Genomic DNA, 19,591 nt, shown 5'->3' on the forward strand with positions numbered 1-19,591 from the left:
ACACGGTGTTCGTGACGAGGCGCACGGAGCGAGGGGCGCAGATAGAGCTTCCCTGCGCGTGGCCACTCCGATGGCAGCCCCGGTCAATGTTGACATGTTCAAAGTACCAGTGTCATCACGCAGCGTATCGTCATCATCATAACCGCACTCATCGACATTCATCATAAACACGACAAAAAGTTGTTACTGTCATCATCACGCACTCTATTATATCGTCATCACCATAACCGCACTCATCGACATTCATCATAAACACGACAAAAAGTTGTTACTGTCATCATCACGCACTCTATTATATCGTCATCACCATAACCGCAACCATCGACATTCATCATAAACACGACAAAAAGTTGTTACTGTCATCATCACGCACTCTATTATCATAAATCGTTCACACTGCGTATGATCATCACAAAGGCTGTACTCATGAACATCACAAATGACAATCATCAACACACAGTATGTTATTAGTCATAATCATCACCACACACCATCGCTGCAAGTCATCACCACCGCAGTCAATTATCGCCACACTCCCATAATCACCACATATCACTGTCACCGTCACACAAGATATTGTCATCATTCCCACACATCAATGTCACCACACTTATCACCATCATATAAATTGACATCATGTAACCACACACAATGACAATGCTCATCATCACGTAACACTCATCACCATCATTTAATCATCATCATCACAGCACTCATAATTATCACTGCACTCATCATCACAATAGTCATCAGCAGCATATCACGATCATCATCAATCACGTACTCATCACCACCACATCACAATCAACACCACACTCACCATCATCATCACCACACCAAGTCATCACCTACAGTATATTCATCATTATAATATCATCCTCATAACACTTATCACCAGCATACAATTGACATCATGTAACCCCACACAATCACAACGCTCATCATCACATAACACACATCACCATCATATAATCAGCATCATCATCACAGCACTCATAATTATCACTGCAATCATCATCACAATAGTCATCAGCATCATATCACCATCATATCACCATCATTACCAATCACATACTCATCACCACCATACCATTATTACCACCAGACACACCAAATCATCACCAACAATACACCCATCACGCAGAAGGCCGCGGAGAGACACACACACACACCGCCAATATACCTCCCATGCCGTGGTCAGGCTGCCCGCCACCAGCAGACGGCACGGGGGCAGCAGTGCCTGCCGCCGCTCGCTGCCCATGTCTCAGCCGCGTGTGTCGACTGCCGTCCTCGCTGGGGTCCGTGGTGGGGGGGTGGGGTAGGGGAGTGGGGGCTGCTGGGGAATGTAGGTCAGCGTCTATGGGGGGAGCAGCAGCAGCAGCAGAAGGAGCCGCCTTACGCCCCCAATTCAAGCTCATCGCCCACGCGGCACGGTGCGTCCCAGCCGCTTGTGCGGAATTAAAATTGTCTTGGATTGATTTCATGTTGAGCTATCAATTACAATGCTCATACTGCTACCAAAAATAATCCACGTCTCGAGTTTCCTGGCTGACTGCTGGCTGGGCTCCTGTCTACCCCAACGGTAACTCTGTTGTTCGTGGCTGCTGCGGCCCGTTGTAACCGAAACTAGCTGGGTAACTGGCTACACGGGATTTTCCGTATAACAAAGAAACGTTGCATTGAATTGGCGGTAGTCGTTCGGAAGACATTTGCGTCACAGATAGCGACAGCGAGGAGATGTGAGTAGCCAATACAGAAGACTGACTCCACGGTTCATTTAAAATCGCTCTAACTTTTCAATTCGTGCTCCTATTAATTAAACAATTTCGCCGGAAAATCGTGAAAAATAAAGTAAACCGTACAATACATTTTATTGCCTTTAAAAGCAGATCACGTTCAGTGCCAGGAGTATCGTGAGCGGAGTATGATAGCAATGACAGCCGTCTCTTGTTTTCCCGTTGCATGGCAAGGAAGCTTTCTCTACTGGCTTCAATAATAACAATAATGTACGGCCCCTTTCGTCAAGAGAGCAAAGCCACAACATTTACAATCGACGATGTGTGTCGACTCATCCATCGGCCAATTCGGTGACTTGTGATTCTTAGCAATCGTTGTGGGAGTTTGCCTGCAGCGGGCTGTGTTAACAGCTCTCCCATGCACGAGACAAAACACAACGGTCAAGGGAGCGCATTTCTCACGCGTAGCGGGACTGATAAATGTCGCACAGCACCCCCGGTAATCGTATGCAAATTGGCCGCTGGTTTTCTCTACGTCTCAAAATCCAAAGCCGCGCCTTGGCTGACGCGCAGAATGTTTAAGCTGCGCCGTCACAGGGAGCGGGGGCGTTCGAGGGTCGTGCGGAATAATAATAAAACATAACGACGTACAGCTCTTTGTCAGCCGCTGCTGGGCGAAAAAGGCGTTCTCCACGTCGTGTCGGTCATGGTTCGGAACGTTTAAACAAAGCCCCCGGCAACAAGCGGCGCATCCGGGGTGGCACGTGGCGCACGGAAGACAAGTGTCTTCATGTGCGTGGCGACAATGAGTGGCGTTTGTGGAATACCGAAACCGAGCCAGAGCGAGTGGGCCGATGGTGGGCCGTGTGCGTTCGTGCGTGCGCGGGTGCACGCGCGCGTGTGTGCGTGTGCGCGTGTTCGTTCGGTGCTGTCATTTGGAGAGCGCCTCCCCATGTTCCTCTATCGAATTTCCTCCGGATTACGACGCCGCTGTAACGGCGGAGCCGTGCGCCGTACGCTGCGCCACCGCCCGGCAGTGGGACGGACACAGCAGAGATGGCGACGGGCCGAGCGCGCATTTACCGGCGTTGGATTTTTCTCTGCATCGTCAGCACTTTTTCCAATTACGCGGCATATGGTGCTTTAAATTAATCCAATACTGCACTCCTAACGATGATGGAGTGCGCACTCGGACACTGTCGATTGACCGCGAAACAAACTAAATTAAAATAACACTCTTACATTTTATGGCATTTTTGCTTTCGGGTAAATCCGTTGGCGCGTGTTCCTGTTCGAGAGACGGAGCATTCACGAGACACGCGCTGCAGCCCGGCGTGTCCCTCGTTGCTAAACCAACGCAGCGTCCGGCACGCACAGTGGTGGTGGTCGTGGTGGGGGTGGGGGTGCGGGCCAATTGGGGCACCCCCAAGCAGAAATCATCTTTGGAGGCACCCTGCTCCCCCCACCCACCACCCCTTTCAATGCATGAAAAATCCTCGTCAGATGACAGAAGAGATACCGATAGATTTGGGAGATGAGAGAAGAGAATTTTCCAGATGAGATGAGAGATGTAGTCAGGTGAGAGCAGTGAGGCAGCGACAGGAAAGGGATGGGAGAGAGGCAGTCATTTGCTTTGCGAATGGCCATCGGATTCGTTGTGTTTATCAGCATTCGAATTTGAGATGCTATTTGGTTCACCCCTATTAGTCCATGAGCCAGAGAGAGAGGGTAGTCAGTACCCCCGGGGGGAGGGGGGGGGGACAAATGCACATTATGATTTTTGACAAAGTCTGGTGGATCCCAAGAGAAGGAATATCATCGGCGATAGTGGTGCAGGACTTGCTGTCCTCTCTGTGTTTTCACTCCCTCCATGGTCAACCCTCGATTTCGTCAGTAGCTACTAGATCTATTCAATTGTGCAACAGGATCTCTGTACCAATCTCCTGCAGCATCTTTATTGGTGAAGTCAGGTTATTAATAAGTATAACCCGTAAAAACAAAGTTTTTCACTCTAAATCCTTTATATGCGTGGCGGCTAGAGTCCTCTTGTCCTCTGGCTTGAGATGGCTGCCACCTATGGGTCAGATTATTGTCTGCAGTATTAAACAATTGGTAATTAAATATTTAATTTGTTTTCCCTAAACAGTGTAAAATTTTGGAAAAAACTTTTCACGAACATTAATTGTCTCGCACGAGTCTGTGTGCAAAATGGCAGCTCGATTGGATCACGGGAAGTGGATTAAAAAACGACCGAAAGGTTTGCACGGTCGTAAGCAAGCAAGCAAGCACGCAAGCACGCAAGCAAGCAAGCGAACTTAATATAAAGGATTTAAAAATGAGAGCTAAGCTCGTCAAGCATCTGCACTTGCCAGTGTAACAAACGGCATTCAGCTCTTCCCACTGCGTTGCCATGGGCAGCCTCCCTATTTGACTTTATCTTCAATTAAAATTCCGAGCACTCGTTTTTTACACGACACAGACCAAAGCTGAAAGTGAATGTACATATCTCGGCGCACGTTGTAAGAAGTTATTGGTGCACGTATCTATCGATTGAGCATTGGGGTCTTCTGAAGACCCTTTGTCATTTTCTGGTGGCAGTATTCATCAATTTGTGATGGGGAAAGGTGACCTCTGCTCCCATTTTCTTTGCAGTGAAAATGCGAATCAGAATCACCATCAACCACCTTACTAATACAGTAAAACATTTTCCCATTGCAGCAAATAATTATTGCATGAGAAAAGTTTTTTTTTTTCATCTTGTGCAAATATCTCTTACGTGCCATCTGCTTCTTTTAAAATAGTTAATATTAGTGTTTTTTTTAAATACGCATAGGCTCTTTTCGTTGATAATTTGCATCTACGCTACGTATATATATAGTAACCGCATATTTTCTTTGCATTCAGGTAGCCTGGTGGAGGCGGCGTAGGTCTCGAAGTAGTTTAGCAGGTAGCTTCCAGTTTCGTTTAGGAAAAGACAAAGCATATCAAGTCCCACAGTCCTCGCACCCACCTTGCTTGCACAGCAGGGCAACCGTAGCCGCCCAGCCCCGGATAAACACGTCAACGGCACGGGAAATGCTGACGCAAGCAGAGTCATCCCGCTGCGGAATAGGCCTCGGAATTCCTGACAGTGCGTTGCGCTGCCCTGACCCAAGTTGCATGGCCCCAGCAGCAGCAGCAGCAATAAATAACGATGCCATTCATCATTTACTCAGGCACAACTAATGGAGTCTCAAGAGCAGTTTTCAGGAGAGTCCTGGCGAGGGTATGTTTGGTCTATTCTTGATAATTGTTTTTTTACCCTTTTATCTGGCAACAAAACTGACACCTTTTTTTTACAAGGAGTCATGTTTGCATTTGACCACAATATCTGCGGTCGGAATGCAAACAAAAAACACAACTCTGATAATGTATGCCCTGTCCTTGAAATTGATTTGTCCACACCCGAGACAGATTTTCTAAGAGCCGAGTCTCACAGGCGTGCGCCTTTTGGCGTCGTCTGGTCCAACACCATGTGAGACTAGGCTCGAAGAAAAGCTGTCTCGGGTGTGGACCAATCAATTTCAAGGACAGTGCATACATGATCAGAGTTGTGTTTTTTGTTTGCATTCCGACTGCAGGTATTGTAGTCAATGCAAACATGACTCATTGTAAAAAAAGGTGTCAGTTTTGTTGCCAGATAAAAGGGTAAAAAAACAATTATCATATTTTGCTACTGGCAAAAAAGCTTCCAATGGTGGTCTATTCTTATTTAATGCCCTTTACCCTGAACGGACTGAATGAGTCTCAAGATTATCTCCAAGAGGGTCCTGCATTGGGCCGTTTGGCATACTTTCCACACCCAATCATTGTGGTTATGCTACCGATGTTTAACCCCAGACACCGAGGTCTGATTTTCTAAGCAAACACTGAAATAGCGAAAACCCGATGCGAGTTGAGATTTGCTAAATTGTTACGCGGTAAAAGGAGGGAAAATAATCGGCAGATAACCCCTTCAGTCGGTAGGATTTGGCCAATCCCATAACAATGAGTGTGTTCAAGGAAACTGGAGTGCCAAAAAAAGCCCAATGGGCATACGAGAGGACAATGCTGAAAGGTGCAGCACAGATGGGTTCATGAACACATTTGCCCACAGCAACCGTGATGGTAACATCGTACTGAACGTTAAGTAAACGAAGTGGGGGCTTGCGAGAGGACTCGCCGATAGACAGGGCCGACGTCCAAGGCTTACGTCGGAGCGTCCGAGAGAGCGTCCGACGTGCGGACGGAGCGGCGATATCAGTTCTTGAGTGGAGCGTGGCTATATGGACCGTCGCATCACGTGGTCGTGAGGAGGAGGCCTTCATCCAGCAGTGGATTGAGCACGGATGATGATGATGAACAAAAACGTAATAATAACAATAACGCCATGGAAAGGTGTAACTTTCACTCGCTCTGCTCGTCACATTATGTTCTTGTTTGCTACGACAACAACAGAGATCTACAGCTCAGATCAACGGTCCGTGCTCTGTACATTCACGAGCGTTCGTAAATTTCACTCCAAATTGTTTTTATTGACAATAGTGCTCCCCCCCCCCGCCCCCCCTCTCAGAGTGATTCCCTACTCCCCAACGGGGCACGAGCAGCCCTTGTACCACACCACGCTAACCCCCATCGCCTCTCCCGCAATCCGAGCCGTTCAAATGATGTCCATTAAACAGCGCTGCTGTCAGCAAAACGAACCCATTGTCAGCCTGCGTCTGTAAATAATACCGTCATGCCGGCAACGCTGACCCGCAGTCATGGTGGCTCCTGATAATAGGAGGCGGTGCAGCGTCCCATGGCGGTTTTTATTCGAGGGGTCAGATTTCAGATTTTGTCAGGCAATGGGATACTGGCGACGGCTCTTGGCGTACTGCAATGATATACAATATGCCGTCAAAGTCATTTCCTGCTCAAATCAGCATTGAAGCGGTGCTCATCTGCCGGGCTCGGGACTTCGGGTTTTCCGTTTACTCACTTTGATTTCGTGACCCGAACGCCGTCCAGCGAAGCCATTCCACAATCCGATCATTCCATATGGGGCCCTCCAAGTCACAGGGCACGGCCAATCAACGTCAGCGTTTCCAGTTTCAAATCACGAAGGGCCTGCAGCGCGCAAGACGAGTCCTCCACAAAAGCTGACATTAAACATTTACGATGACCGAAATAAAATATGAATGACGGTACGGCAGTGGTGGGTGGTGGAGAGTGGGGGGGGGGAGACGGCTGCGGGCGACAGCCAGGAAATGCCAGCGCTGTGCCAGCGTAACTTTAGATTTCGCTTCGACCCTCCGCGTCCTTTGTGACGCCACTCAGCGGCTGCAGTCCACCACAAAGCCACGCAACCCCCCACCTCATTTTCCACGTCCGCTTACTCAACAGACGTACTCAATGGTGCTCAGTGCAATCACCCACCCCCCAAATTGGAAATACAGGTAGCAACATTTTTTTCAATAATAATAATAAACGTAAGCTTGGGGGTGATCTGACCTAATCCAACCTTGCATGTAAAGTAATTTCAAAATGTTTTCAATTATTTCTCCCCAGCCGTGAAGCGTACAGGAGAAGGGGGATGGGAGAATGGATCTGACCCCCATGGGGTGCGCCTCGCGGCTCATGGCAGCACGGCCACACGCAACTCGGCAACCTGATCCACTCATCCCGGGATGATCGCCGTGCCGCCAATCCACATTTACAATGGTCGCGGGAAAGTAGCGCGAGGCGCTCGAACCTACTGCCTCGGTTTCTGTGCGTTCACGTTGTGCACGCACATTGACGGCACGATTAAGATGCTGCCCGACACGTGCATCGAAACGTCAGACGTCGTGCTGAGTAACCGGCAGTGACAACCTGACCTCACAGCAGAATGCTCGCACCCAAAAAAAGACAAGGATCTCCTTACAGCCCAAATAGACTGTTGGGGGCATGTGCTGCGAGCGAGCACCTACGAAGGCCGGCACGGTACACGAGGGGATGGGTGGCCCACACCATACCTGGCCACCTTTGTCTCAACAGTGCTGATATTTACACACACCGAGTCCTTGTTCAAGGCTGAATCAACCTCGGGACGGCGCAGGACCAGCTCAAATATTTGTCACCGATGGTGGCCATGAGCGAAAATCGAACTCCGGTCACCGGCTTCATAGCACAGTCATCTAACCACGACACTAGGAAGCCACTGGAGCTATGCACTTTTAAATTCAGATTGAAAACTCTTTTCTTTAAAACTGCGTTTTGTGTTTAGTACTGTTGTTCTTCCACCGCACCTCTGATTATCACGGCTGGCGACGTACTGTGCGAAAGAGAAGTTCAACATACATACGACAACCATTCCTCATTGACCCCACAACAACAACAGCCACCATTCAACACTAAGTGGTGGTGACGTCACCACGGCGCTTGTGCCAGGCTATGTGAACTTTAAAGTCACGTGAAGCGTCGATCGCCCGTTGGCAGGAGGTTACGAGACAGACCCAGGTGCCACGGGTTGACTGACTGAGATGACTGAGATTACTGGCCGATGCACCACCTGTGCCCCCTACTGTGCCAACTTTCTGTGTTTTAGCCGCCCGGCGCTCCGCTCGTTGTTGCGAGCGTCGCTCCTCTGGAGGGCGTCTGCATCCAACTGCCCAGTAGCATCCTTCACGAGCCTCCTCCACAGAGGCCGATCTTGACACCGCTGGTACCAGTTATTGGCAGGTCAACTCAGCTCCATATCTTCTCATACCACATCATTCCACCTCTTCTCACACTCGCACAGCCGGCCAAAAATCCACACACCGCTCCATTTTGAGCAACCATTGAGAGACCTCACCTGCAGAAGGAGCAGGGCTGTAGATCTCTTCCGCTGCATCTCCCATCTCCTCCCGGGCCCCCTCGGCTTCCCCGTGCTGTCGAAGCTGCACCGGCAAACAGGGGACAGCGGCGTGAGTTAACCACACAAAGCCACACGCGGGGGGGGGGGGGGGGGCGACACAGTGTGCAGAATGGCTTAGGGTGGGCAAGCCCCACCAAGTCACTCAGCGTTGGTATGGTTTTGATTATTAACCAGATGGTTTTGATAAGACTTTACAACAACGCACATTTACATGTGCAGCACATTTGTCAATACGCGGCAGGATAAAGGCCTTCCCCCCCCCCCCCCCCATGCCTCGCCTGAGACATCGGTTAACGGTTTTTCGGTTAACGTTTCGCCTCCCATAGGACCCCCATGGTTTCGACTAACGTAAAATTTTCGATTAGCGGTATGTTTACATTATATGCACGCGGGCGCTAATTTGGCCAATCCGTTAAGACCTCACTGGCTTTGTTGACATTACATTTTCTGTTTTGGCAGTGGAAACAGCTCTCAATTATGTTTTACTTATTTTTAAACTAATAAGTGAATTCCATTTACAGTTATTTCAATTAACAGTAGTTTTCGTGGAACGGATGTAAAACGTTAACCACGGGACTACTGTGCTCGACCATACTTCACCATGCTGGTCACAGCGAGTTGGTGAAGGCAGGGAGAACATGCACCCAGGAGCACAGAGGGACATTCGACCAATGGATGTTGCTGCATTGCCACTGGTGCACTCAAAATAGCCCTGCAGCCATCTCTGGCAACCTGTAATGCATGGTGGTCACTCATTCAAGCACTATCGAGGCTCGCATCCACGTTGCTTCGCTTCCGAGATCCAATCAGCTAGGACACGTTCCTGATAATGTTATCCGAGGCTTTGGCTACACACAAATGATATGAATTAGCCACGTGATTCTCATTGCCCGTGTAAATATTGCAAATAATAGGAATACGTTTGCACGCTGGGCAGCCACTTCTAAGTCGCAGGAAATGGAGATAGAAGCAACTCCTCTCAACCATGAATAATCGTGCAAAATTATCCAATGATGGGCCACCAATAACAAAAGAATGTGGGTAATAGGGGTCACTTATCTGACCAGGTAGCTCGGCGGTCGAGCAAGCGGCTCGCAATCGGAAGGCTTGTGGGTTCAAAACCTGGTTGGGTGTTGGACTCAGCCCATCATTCCTCTGGGGTCGGTACAATGAGTATACCCCCTTGTGAGGAATTCAACGGTGGTGGCCTTTTGACTAGACTCACCAGAGGAATGCGGAATTTCGACCGCTGGCTTCGGACTGTACACGGGAGAGGAGCATTGCCCCAATGGTCGTAGGCGCAGAGAATCGCCGTGTGCGTTACTCATAGGAGGGGTTTAGACTCAAAACTTTCGTGACTGCAGGAATTCATATTCTTGGTTCTTTCGGTGAAGTCACGTAGATAGAAAAGAAAAATCGAAATTAGAAGCAAAAAATCATGACGTTTCGATCGCAACGCAAGCGGTCTTCTTCAGGTGGAGAGAAAAGAGAGGGGAGGGGAGAGGAAGAAGACCGCTCGTGTTGAGATCGAAACGTCGTGGGTTTTTTGCTTTTAATTTAGATGTTTCTTTTCCATCTACGTGATGGCACATTCACATTGGCAGGCGGGTGGGAAATAGCGGAGAGAGTTGAGAGCCGAGGTATCAGTGGCGCCCCCTGGACCACTGCGGCAATGGGAGAGATGATGATGGATGAGGATGACTAACATTCACTGCCTGGAAAGGGGATCATAAACCCACCATGCCTAACATCACGCTCTGCTATGCAATCTCTGCTATCTTTGATGTGCACAATATCAAGACATTTGGCAGTAAAATGAGTCAATCCAGAACAAATGCTGCCTACATACCACAAGTGCTCTCAAGCAGTAAACAGATTATATAAACAGGAGTGTTGGTATGCGGGTGTGACTGTCTTTTAAAGAATTTAAGTGGTAATGCATATATATGAATTACACGCGACTTTTACTTTGTGAAGTCAGGCTGCGGAAATTGTGATGCTTGCCTCAGAGGGTGAAGGCAAAGGTGCAGGTCTGCGTTCCACTGCTAGTGGAAGGGGGGCTGAGTGAGTCCTTCTAAAGTGAATGAGGTCTACTCCTCCAAGCTGGCGGGACGTCTTGGACGAGGTGGGTGTACCCACACTTTACCCCACCACACGTGACCTACCTACCAATCGACTATGGTTGTACCTATTTATCCTGCTGGGTGACGGTGGGCCGGTGATTTTATAAACACGTCCCATTGTCCCAACTGCTGCACCAGGAGATCCAAACGGCGACTTCAGAATTGCGTGCTATCCATTACACCACGGCAGCTTCCCCGATTGTAGTCGAGAAAAACAATCGCCCTGTCCCGAGGACACGCTGGTCCCGGTGTGTTCATAATGATCACGTCAACAAGCCGTGTATGTTACCCGCTGTCACGTATGAACGCGGATCAGAATCTTGGACGTTGATTGAAAGAATGTGAAACAAGAGGTGAAACTACGCAAAGCGTGGAGAGACGCACGCTCGGAATTACACCGAGAGACATAAATAGGAACACGTGAAAACGACGCCACTTGAATAGATCATCTTGCTCTGCCGAGACAATGAACTGGCCTTGGGCAGGATACGTCGCGGGACGTGGGAGTGGCAGCCAAAGGAGACAGCACGCCCGAAGTTATCGTTCGCCGGAGAGATGGAGTGATGAAATGAACTCGTGCAGCAGCTGGATGGGATTATTGCATTTCCTGACTGTAGGGAATGCCGATAGCATGGAGATGCCTTCATCCAGCAGTGGAATGACCTTGGTTAGTTATGACGCCACGCATACGATGCCACTGCGGTCATGGGCCCCTGCTCAACAGGTTCTGTACCGGCCAGGGTGCGTGTGCAGCACCCGGGGGCCAACGTGAACCACAACCCACTCGCTTTTGTGGATGTGCTCAGACCGTGCGGTCGCAGCACACTGTCGACGAGGGGCCGCTGAGCGGACTCGACGGTGGTCTCGGTGCCCCCTTCCCTCCACGCTGCTGGTTGAGAATATCAAGAAGGGCGCGGCAAGAGACGAGCAATGTCAACACGAAGCGGGGGTGCTCGATGTGGAGCTGCAGCAGCTGCGGAGGCAGCAGCCACCGCCGCCGTGCTGCTTTGAGCGATTGCCCGAGGAGCCTGTTGGTCTGCAGAAGATGAGAGTTGGCACGCAATTACCTCGCGACACAAAGACAATCCATTCAGCTGCTCCTCCAACACCGCGTCGGTGCCGATATCTTCTGTGGCTTCAGACATCCCTGGGGCAGGGCACGGCACTCCGAGACTCGCGAGCTGCGTGGGATATGGGAAGAGGGGGGGGGGGATACACACACGTGACCGTACGTTCTATCGTCTTGCAACGCATGGCAAACACCTGTGTGTCCGGCTTGAACTGCACATCGCCCGGCGCGGGGTCAGACAGCTCACTACACGTGCTGGGACCTTGTCCAGGGACTGGTCTCTTCCTCCAGGAACTGCATTTTTCCTGAAGACGCTCACAGCAGGTGGAGCAAAACGTCAAGACGTCACGCCGAACGACACGCAACACAACCCACAAGCACATCGGGCAGCTGCGAGGCATACACCCACTGAAGCACCAGCTCCAACTGGAATGCTCAACCTGCTGGGCTGACTGTGCAGGTCACATACTTGCAAGTTACGTGTAAATACTTAATAGTGTTTGTGTCTCCACTCTCAATTAAGCACGGGGTGGTGGTGCATCTCTGTTGGCTACCCAGAGTCAGCGGTGGAAATTTCACCTTCCTGTGGTGGTGGTGGTGAGTCTATCTGTAACAGGGCCTCTGGTAGTGAGTCTATCTGTAACAGGGCCTCTGGTAGTGAGTCTATCTGTAACAGGGCCGCTGATGGCTTCCCAGCAAGTGGGACGACCCTCAGGCGCGAATGCCAACTCAGGCGCGGGCAGCGGCGACTTGTGGCTCCAAGTTGAGGAGGCCTGGTGGAAGCGGGTTTCTTGACGACTGCAGTGATGGTCGATGATGATCGTTCAACATAATGATCGTTTGGATAATGTCGATATTCCCGCACTGGTGCTGGGCTCCCGCCTGGGAAGCTGTGTGGGCTGTGAGCTGCTTCGTCCGGTGGAAAAAGCACTGATAATGAAGTCAGTTTCTCAGTGGGTCTCTATGTGGGCCTATGGATATCTATGTGGATCTACGTACCCCTATGTGGGTCTATGTGCAGTACCTCTACGTGTGTATGGGTCTGTGAAAATCTGCGGGTCTCTGCGCGAGTCTTTTGAGTCTTGGTGCGAGTCCATGGGTCTCTACGCACCTTTGGGCCTCTACTCAAGAAGCCACTGCCGTCACGTTCCAGTGACACGATAAATCCACCTGCAAAGGGGGCATCACGGGGCCGATTTTGTGACTTTCTCAATCTTGCAGCTCACAAGCCGTCACCTGAGCACACAGTGCCGGATGATCCTACTAGCAAAAGTAGCTACATATGCTACAGACCCCGCACTTTCAAGGGCCCCGTGCTAAATGCTTTCAAGCTATCAATTCCGGTTCAATGATTCTACACTTGCTCTATTACTATAGTACTATACCGCCTTCAACTGTTATGAACGACTGGGTGTTTAAGGTTAGCGATTTGTCGTATTATCTGGCTGTATAGCAAATGAAAAAATACAATTACTTTACTATGCAAGTTAAAAATGTGTTTTAATATTTACGAGTGTTTTTTTTTATTTAGGGCCCCTTCATAACAACAGATGCTACAGGCCCCGCACTAGCTGAGTCCGCCACTGCCTGTGCATCATTAGCGTGCACTGCAACGCTTTTACTGAATGGCAGAAGTGATTGAGCGACTCTATGCCCTGGCTCCTGCTCACTCCACTACAGAACCACGCTCGCAGTCATCCTACACTGCTCTGTCGTGTATATAACAACAACAACAACAAAACTCAACATCTTCGTCAAAAAAGGCTGCCTTCAAAGGAAACAGTAGTCACTAATGGGCGTGTTGTTCACGTGACAAACCTTCCTGGCTGCGTCGGGTGGTGGAGGGTTACGACGCATTTACACTTACGCGATCTAACCCAGAAACCTTTATTGTGAATACTGTAGTATTATTAGTACACTTGCCGACTCGGGAAAAGCCTCACTGGGTCTTATTATTAGGAGGATCGCGCCAAGAATGTTGTTGTGGAATACCAATTCAGTAAACGCGCTTTCCTTCCGATATTAGGACGTCACAGGGGCTATGCACTTTTAAATATGGATTGAAAACTAATTAACTTAGAACTGATTTTTTGCGTTTAGTTTGTTGTCCTTCCCCCGCACCTCCGATTAGCACGGTTGTCTGCGTACGGTGCGAAAAAAGTTCAACACAGTGCATGCAATGTTTTTTTTAATCCTTTTAAGGCCACGGTGCTTATTGACGAATCTGTTGAATGTTCGCGTCGTTTTTGCTGGCGGTGCAGCAAAGACGACAGCATCACCACAATGGTGCGTTTCTTTTTCTCGAACTGTGTGGGCATGGCCAGCCCTTGCCACCTCTCCCAGCTACCTGCGTTTGTCATTTCAGTTTCCAACAACGATATTGGGCGCGCCCAGACATAGCTCAGAGGTTAATAATTGTCCATTATGCCTGAGTCAGACATGGAAATGCCAGGCGCACGTTAACTCTTTGCTTTGTGATAGTGCTACACAGGCAGAGCCAATGTTTACAACTTAGAGATGCAAACTCGAGAATGTGACCTCGCGAGAGAAAACGAACAAACATTTAGCATTAAATGGCTGTGGAATTGTTAATTATTATTTTTTAACTATGTACATTTCTGATTGAGGTTGTTTAATTTCTGGGTAAACGTTTAATACAGTAATTAGGGTCGAGTATATATTGACATAAAACTTTCGTGACTGCAGGAATTCATTTTCTTGGTTCTTTCGGTAAAGTCACGTAAATCGAAAACTAAAATTTGAAATTAAAGAAAAATAATAAAATAAAAATACAATAAATTGAAAATAATAAAAGCAAAAAACCCACAATAAAAATGTAAATTCCATTTAATTATAAAAATATATATTTACGTGACTACCGAAAGAACCAAGAATATAGGGTCGAGTATATCTGTGATCCAGCAGCTGGACAAGCTGGTCCCACTTCTTTGATAATGTCCACGATTGTTCCATCTGCTCTGGCCACGTTCCGCATTTCACACTGTAGCTGGACAGTGTGGTGTTTGCGTGTGACATCTGGAACCTCCTACTCACCTCAAAACTTTTCGTTTCCTAAGCGAAATCATCTATATACAGATGAAAAATAATATTGATATAATTACTCCACTTGTATTATTCTATCATACCTGCTTCGATCTATTTGAAAGTTGTCAATTCTAAAGATATCAAAACACTTGAGGATTTCCCTTAATATAATGAATATGATGATATTGAATGTTTTAAATGTTGCGATTAAAGCGTCCCAAATTTAATGTCTCCCACTGGATGTACCTTCTCCAATTCACGTAATCCTCTTCCTATCTGTGTTATTCCAAGTACGCATCTCTCCAATGGCTCTTTGCAAGTGTGTTGCTGTGTGTGTGTGTAAAGTATTGATGACGACTACAACAGCAACATCTAAACTGCTCCTACATCTTATTCTTAGGTTTTTTCGGTAAACTCACGTAGGTAAAAAAATACAATTAAAATTAATAAAAGTAAAATAAAAATCACGACGTTTCGGAGGCAACACAAGCTTCCGTCTTCAGGTGGAACCGTCACAAGTGATACAGCACCTGAAGACGGAAGCTTGTGTTGCCTCCGAAACGTCGTAATTTTTATTTTTATTTTACTTTTATTAATTTAAAATTTTTACCTACGTGACTTTACCGAAAAAAACCTAAGAATATGAATCCTTGCAGTCACGAAAGCTTCAAATCTAGAATGCTCCTACATCTACCAGGCTGGACGGGTCGTCTCAACGCCGTGTTCAGCGGCCAGCATTGCAAACGGCACAACGCTCATTCTGTCTGCTTGTACCACCGCTCCCACGGCTTCGCAAACTCGCACAGACCAGCGCTGGTGAAGTATGGTCAAACAAACCCCCCAAGGCATTGTGTGTCGTTAACAACAAGGGCGTGAGGGCCTTCGGTTCGCCGATTGACGACGGGTAAGTAAATTATCATTGTCATTTTGGGGGGGATTATGAACGTATCACAACGTGCAGCGACTTGCATGCCGCAGCTGCAATAAACCACACTCCTTAATCCCACTAATATCTGGTAGAGTATATTACTCTGTACCACCACAACATCGAAGGCAGACGAAAATCGATTTCTTCCAGACCGTCGCTATTCCGTGAAGTCCTTGCGTCCTCTGGACTTCACGTGGCGACAACGTTCAGTGGGAGACCCCCCCCCCCCCCCCCCGAAGCTACCTACTCCCGACGGCTGTGGCTGTGAGACTCCTCGCACGTGTCGTTACCTTTCATCTCGCGTGCATGTCGGCGTGGAGGGAGGGAGTGCCGGCAGGAGCCAAGTCCACTCTGGCTGCAGCCAGAAGAACTTCTCTCGCCGAAACGCGACTGCTTGGATGCTCTCGGCGAGAAGAGGCAGACAACGTCCCTCTGCTTACAATAAACACCCTCCCCCACCCCCCTGTTCTCAATGTCCACGGACGAGTTCAGGCGCACGCGGCAAACGCAATCACGCTTCGAAGATCAACCCTCGTCGCCCGCTCCTTCGCTTCTTGTTCTGTGCGGGGGTCTTGCTGATCCGCGGCAGCTGCAGACGATGCTCACGGAGTTTCCCACCTCCCGATGCCCAAATCGCAACGACCACGAGCGCGACGGGGGGCAGCGCAAAGCCACAACGAGCTCCACACGGACTCCGCTGGGAGCCGCAGCAGAGAGGGGTGGTGGCTGTTCCAACGCGCAAGTGAGCAGGCAAGCTGCGGAACAGGTAACTCCGGTGCCGGCAGCAGCAGCAAACGCACTCTCGCGGACTGCCCACGCAAGACAATCTGCGCGGAGACTCCCACAAAGTGAGTCCGTCGCCTTGGCACTTGAGCCGTGTGGACTCGTGATGGACTTGGCGCGGCTCTGCCACTCGCTGGCTTGGTGCGCGTGTGTGTGCGTGCGTGCTCGCGAGAGAGCGATACATGAAGCGGTCTTTCCGCATCGCCGACTCCAAGCCCCCACCACACGTGCGGCACATTCCAGGGCAGGTGTCGTCACGCCCGACACGGACCGAGCGACGGCCACAAGCAAAGCGGACGTCGCGGGCAGCGGCAGCAGCGGCGTGCGGACGCGGATCGCGAGAGAGACGCGGATCGCGAGAGAGACGCGCCGGAGAGCGATGGGGGAATGCGCGGGCCACGCGTGGGGCTTCGTCCGCCGAGCTACGGCGTCTGCGAAATTAATCGCGCCGCCTGTGCAAGTGATGGCAGTGTTCGGTGCGACAAGGAAAGTCTGCGTCACCCCCCCCCCCCCCCCCCCATGGCTTTCGGGAAGGTGCTACTTTTGCAATCTTTGGCTTTCTCAGTGGGTCTTAGCTGGTGAAATAAAAACAAATGTTTCGTTTTAATTCCAAGATATCGAAGCTTCAGTCGGGCGAGAGCGCGCCGAGATGGAAGATGACGCTGTCAAAGCACCCGAAATGTCTCGCGATCTCGTCGGATCTCGGAAGCGAAGCAGGTCCCAGCCAGTTCAGTTAGTACCTTGTGACACCGCCAGGGCTTGACAGGTGTTGGAGGCATGCGGCTGCGAGGTAGCCACAAGTATCCCTCACCCCACCGTGTCTGTGGTGGATTGTGTTCAAGTGCTGTTAGCGAGCACCCGTGAAGGCCCACGTGAAGCCACACATCATGGAACTGGCCAGGACATTCCTGAACGAAATAGTCATGAGACTTGGCGAAGCCTTCCCAAGTAAATGTGATTTCTATAAGAAGTCACAGTGCGTTTTTTTAGTTAGTTGAATACGTTTGGAGAAAACCCATGACAATGCAGATATAAACACATTGGCATTTGCGATCATTATCTGGAGGTTCGTGGTTGACTCTTGGTGGTTGAAGAGCTGACGTCTCGAGTCACCCTGGTGTTGAAAGTGGAGGATGTTGCCTAAACCCCGGTCTTTAAACGTCATGACAACCGAAGATACTGTGGTATGCGTATGGAAAACGCAATATATTGTTGTGCACAGAGCAACGCGACATGCCAATAAATGTTGCCAAGCCTTGTTAGGAATCATTCATTCCTCCATAGCGTATTTATTCCTTGACATCACCCACGGATTTCGGCCACGCTCAAGTCTGCGTGAAAATGAATGGATAAATGAGGCGAGCGGTTCCCCGTTCCATTTTCCCCTCTTCTCTTCTCTCACCGAGACTCGCTACAGCTGTGGTGTTAGTCAATCCACTGCTGGATGAGGGGTCTCCCCATGCCGAGCCAGTCACAGTGGGGCTGTTTCATCACACTTCATCGCACTGGTCAGTTCGGGTCGTTGAAGGGAGGGCACGAGAGCGGTTCGGATATCACTTGCCACTGATGTCAGCTGTGACCTCGAATCTAAATCGGGTGGCAATGGTTCAGAGTGCAACGCGCTAACCACTGTGCCACCGCTCCATCCCAAAGCTGTTAAACCCACACAAAAAAATCACATCGCCACAGCAAATGGCAGGCTTGGGCAAAAAGATCCCTGCTGCTATTAAACTGTCTATCAGCGAAAAATATAACAAAGAAAATAAATTCAACCTAATTCTGTGCAGACGGCACTAAAATGTAAAAGGCAGCGGTGGAAATGTGTTGAATAACCAAAGTTATTTGAAAGGACAAGAAGTAAACAATTAGTTTTTTTTATATTTAAAGGTGTTGTAATAAAGCACACAGATAAAACTGAGAAAGGTGGAAAAAGTAAAGATTGAAACACATGGACCGTGGTCTGCAGTTCTTCAACGTAGACGCAGCGAAACGACACAAACTCTCTCCTGAAAGCCCTCTCGTCGTGGCTGGTAGACCACGACATTGGGGGCAATGCAGCTCCTGAACATACTGATGCCATCATACACAATGGACAATATGAAACACAACGGAACCTAAACACACAAAAACTGGATGCATAATCAGAGGGTCGAATGTCTCTATCGATCCTGCTGCCAAGGGCCGGTGGTGATTGAGCCATCTGCCAATACGTGCCTCTGGCAATTGGAGACTCGGAGGCTGACAGCTTCTCACCCAGGGAAGACGGGAAATGTATTGAGACTGATTAACACCGCTTAAAGAAACATTTTCTCGGGTTTATGAGTTTCCGATTATTACGTTTTGTTTGAGTGAGGTCTGCATAGAATTCCTCCACGAGTTTCGCCATTCTGCCCCTATCAAGTACAGTGGATCCATCTTACTTAGGGCTCATTTGTGATTCGTTCATCGACTTCCGTTCTGCCGTTTCCATGGACCCCATTGCTTGTTATGAAATCGCCTATGATTTTTTGTTGGATTGTTGAAGTGGATTGTCCAAAGCGACTGCCAGGTAACGATACATATGCCAACTGTTAAAAACAACTCATCAGAAAACATTTATCATCTGACTCGGCGGTGTAAAGTGTAGTCCCCAGCTCTTAGTAGCCACTATCTGACATGTTCCATGAAGGACCATTGCCCGAAACATCAATTACATATTTATTTTCCTCGAACGCGGTTGGGTTTTTTGTGGTTGTGCACCACTGCCAACGCAACATCAACAAATGTTTAACAAAAATTGTGCTGTTCTCCGATGGATTTTGTCAATTATTTTATCCAGTTTGACAGTTCTGTACTGTACATTATTTGTCATGTTGAGAAAGCTTTTTAATCACTGCAATGACATACGGATCATATACAAGACACTAAGAAAATGAAAATACGAGCTAAAAAAATGCAGCCGCATGGAGAGACGTATGCTTGGAATTACGTTGCCCAGTCGGCGAAGCCGACATTGACTGTCCTGATTAA

The 19,591-nt window shown here is 49.0% G+C and overlaps 1 protein-coding gene across 3 annotated transcripts in view; it reads right to left on the reverse strand.

Moving 5' to 3' along the window:
• LOC133354798 (kinesin-like protein KIFC3) overlaps positions 1–16,758 on the reverse strand; it is a 47,633-nt gene extending 30,875 nt beyond the window's left edge. For 2 of the 3 annotated variants that reach the window (XM_061571920.1, XM_061571918.1), the window contains exons 1-3: positions 16,090–16,758; positions 11,825–11,938; positions 8,572–8,656 (exon numbers count right to left, since the gene is read on the reverse strand). In XM_061571920.1, the coding sequence (XP_061427904.1) occupies positions 8,572–8,656; positions 11,825–11,902 (163 nt within the window). In that variant the 5' untranslated portion in view covers positions 11,903–11,938; positions 16,090–16,758. The remainder of the gene's footprint in view (positions 1–8,571; positions 8,657–11,824; positions 11,939–16,089) is intronic. The other variant, XM_061571919.1, reaches the window with a different exon arrangement.
• Between the last annotated feature and the right edge of the window lie 2,833 nt (positions 16,759–19,591).

The sequence above is a fragment of the Lethenteron reissneri genome, chromosome 49, assembly GCF_015708825.2.
Source record: "Lethenteron reissneri isolate LAM-NWPU_2019-01 chromosome 49, ASM1570882v1, whole genome shotgun sequence".
Taxonomy (NCBI): Eukaryota; Metazoa; Chordata; class Hyperoartia; order Petromyzontiformes; family Petromyzontidae; genus Lethenteron; species Lethenteron reissneri.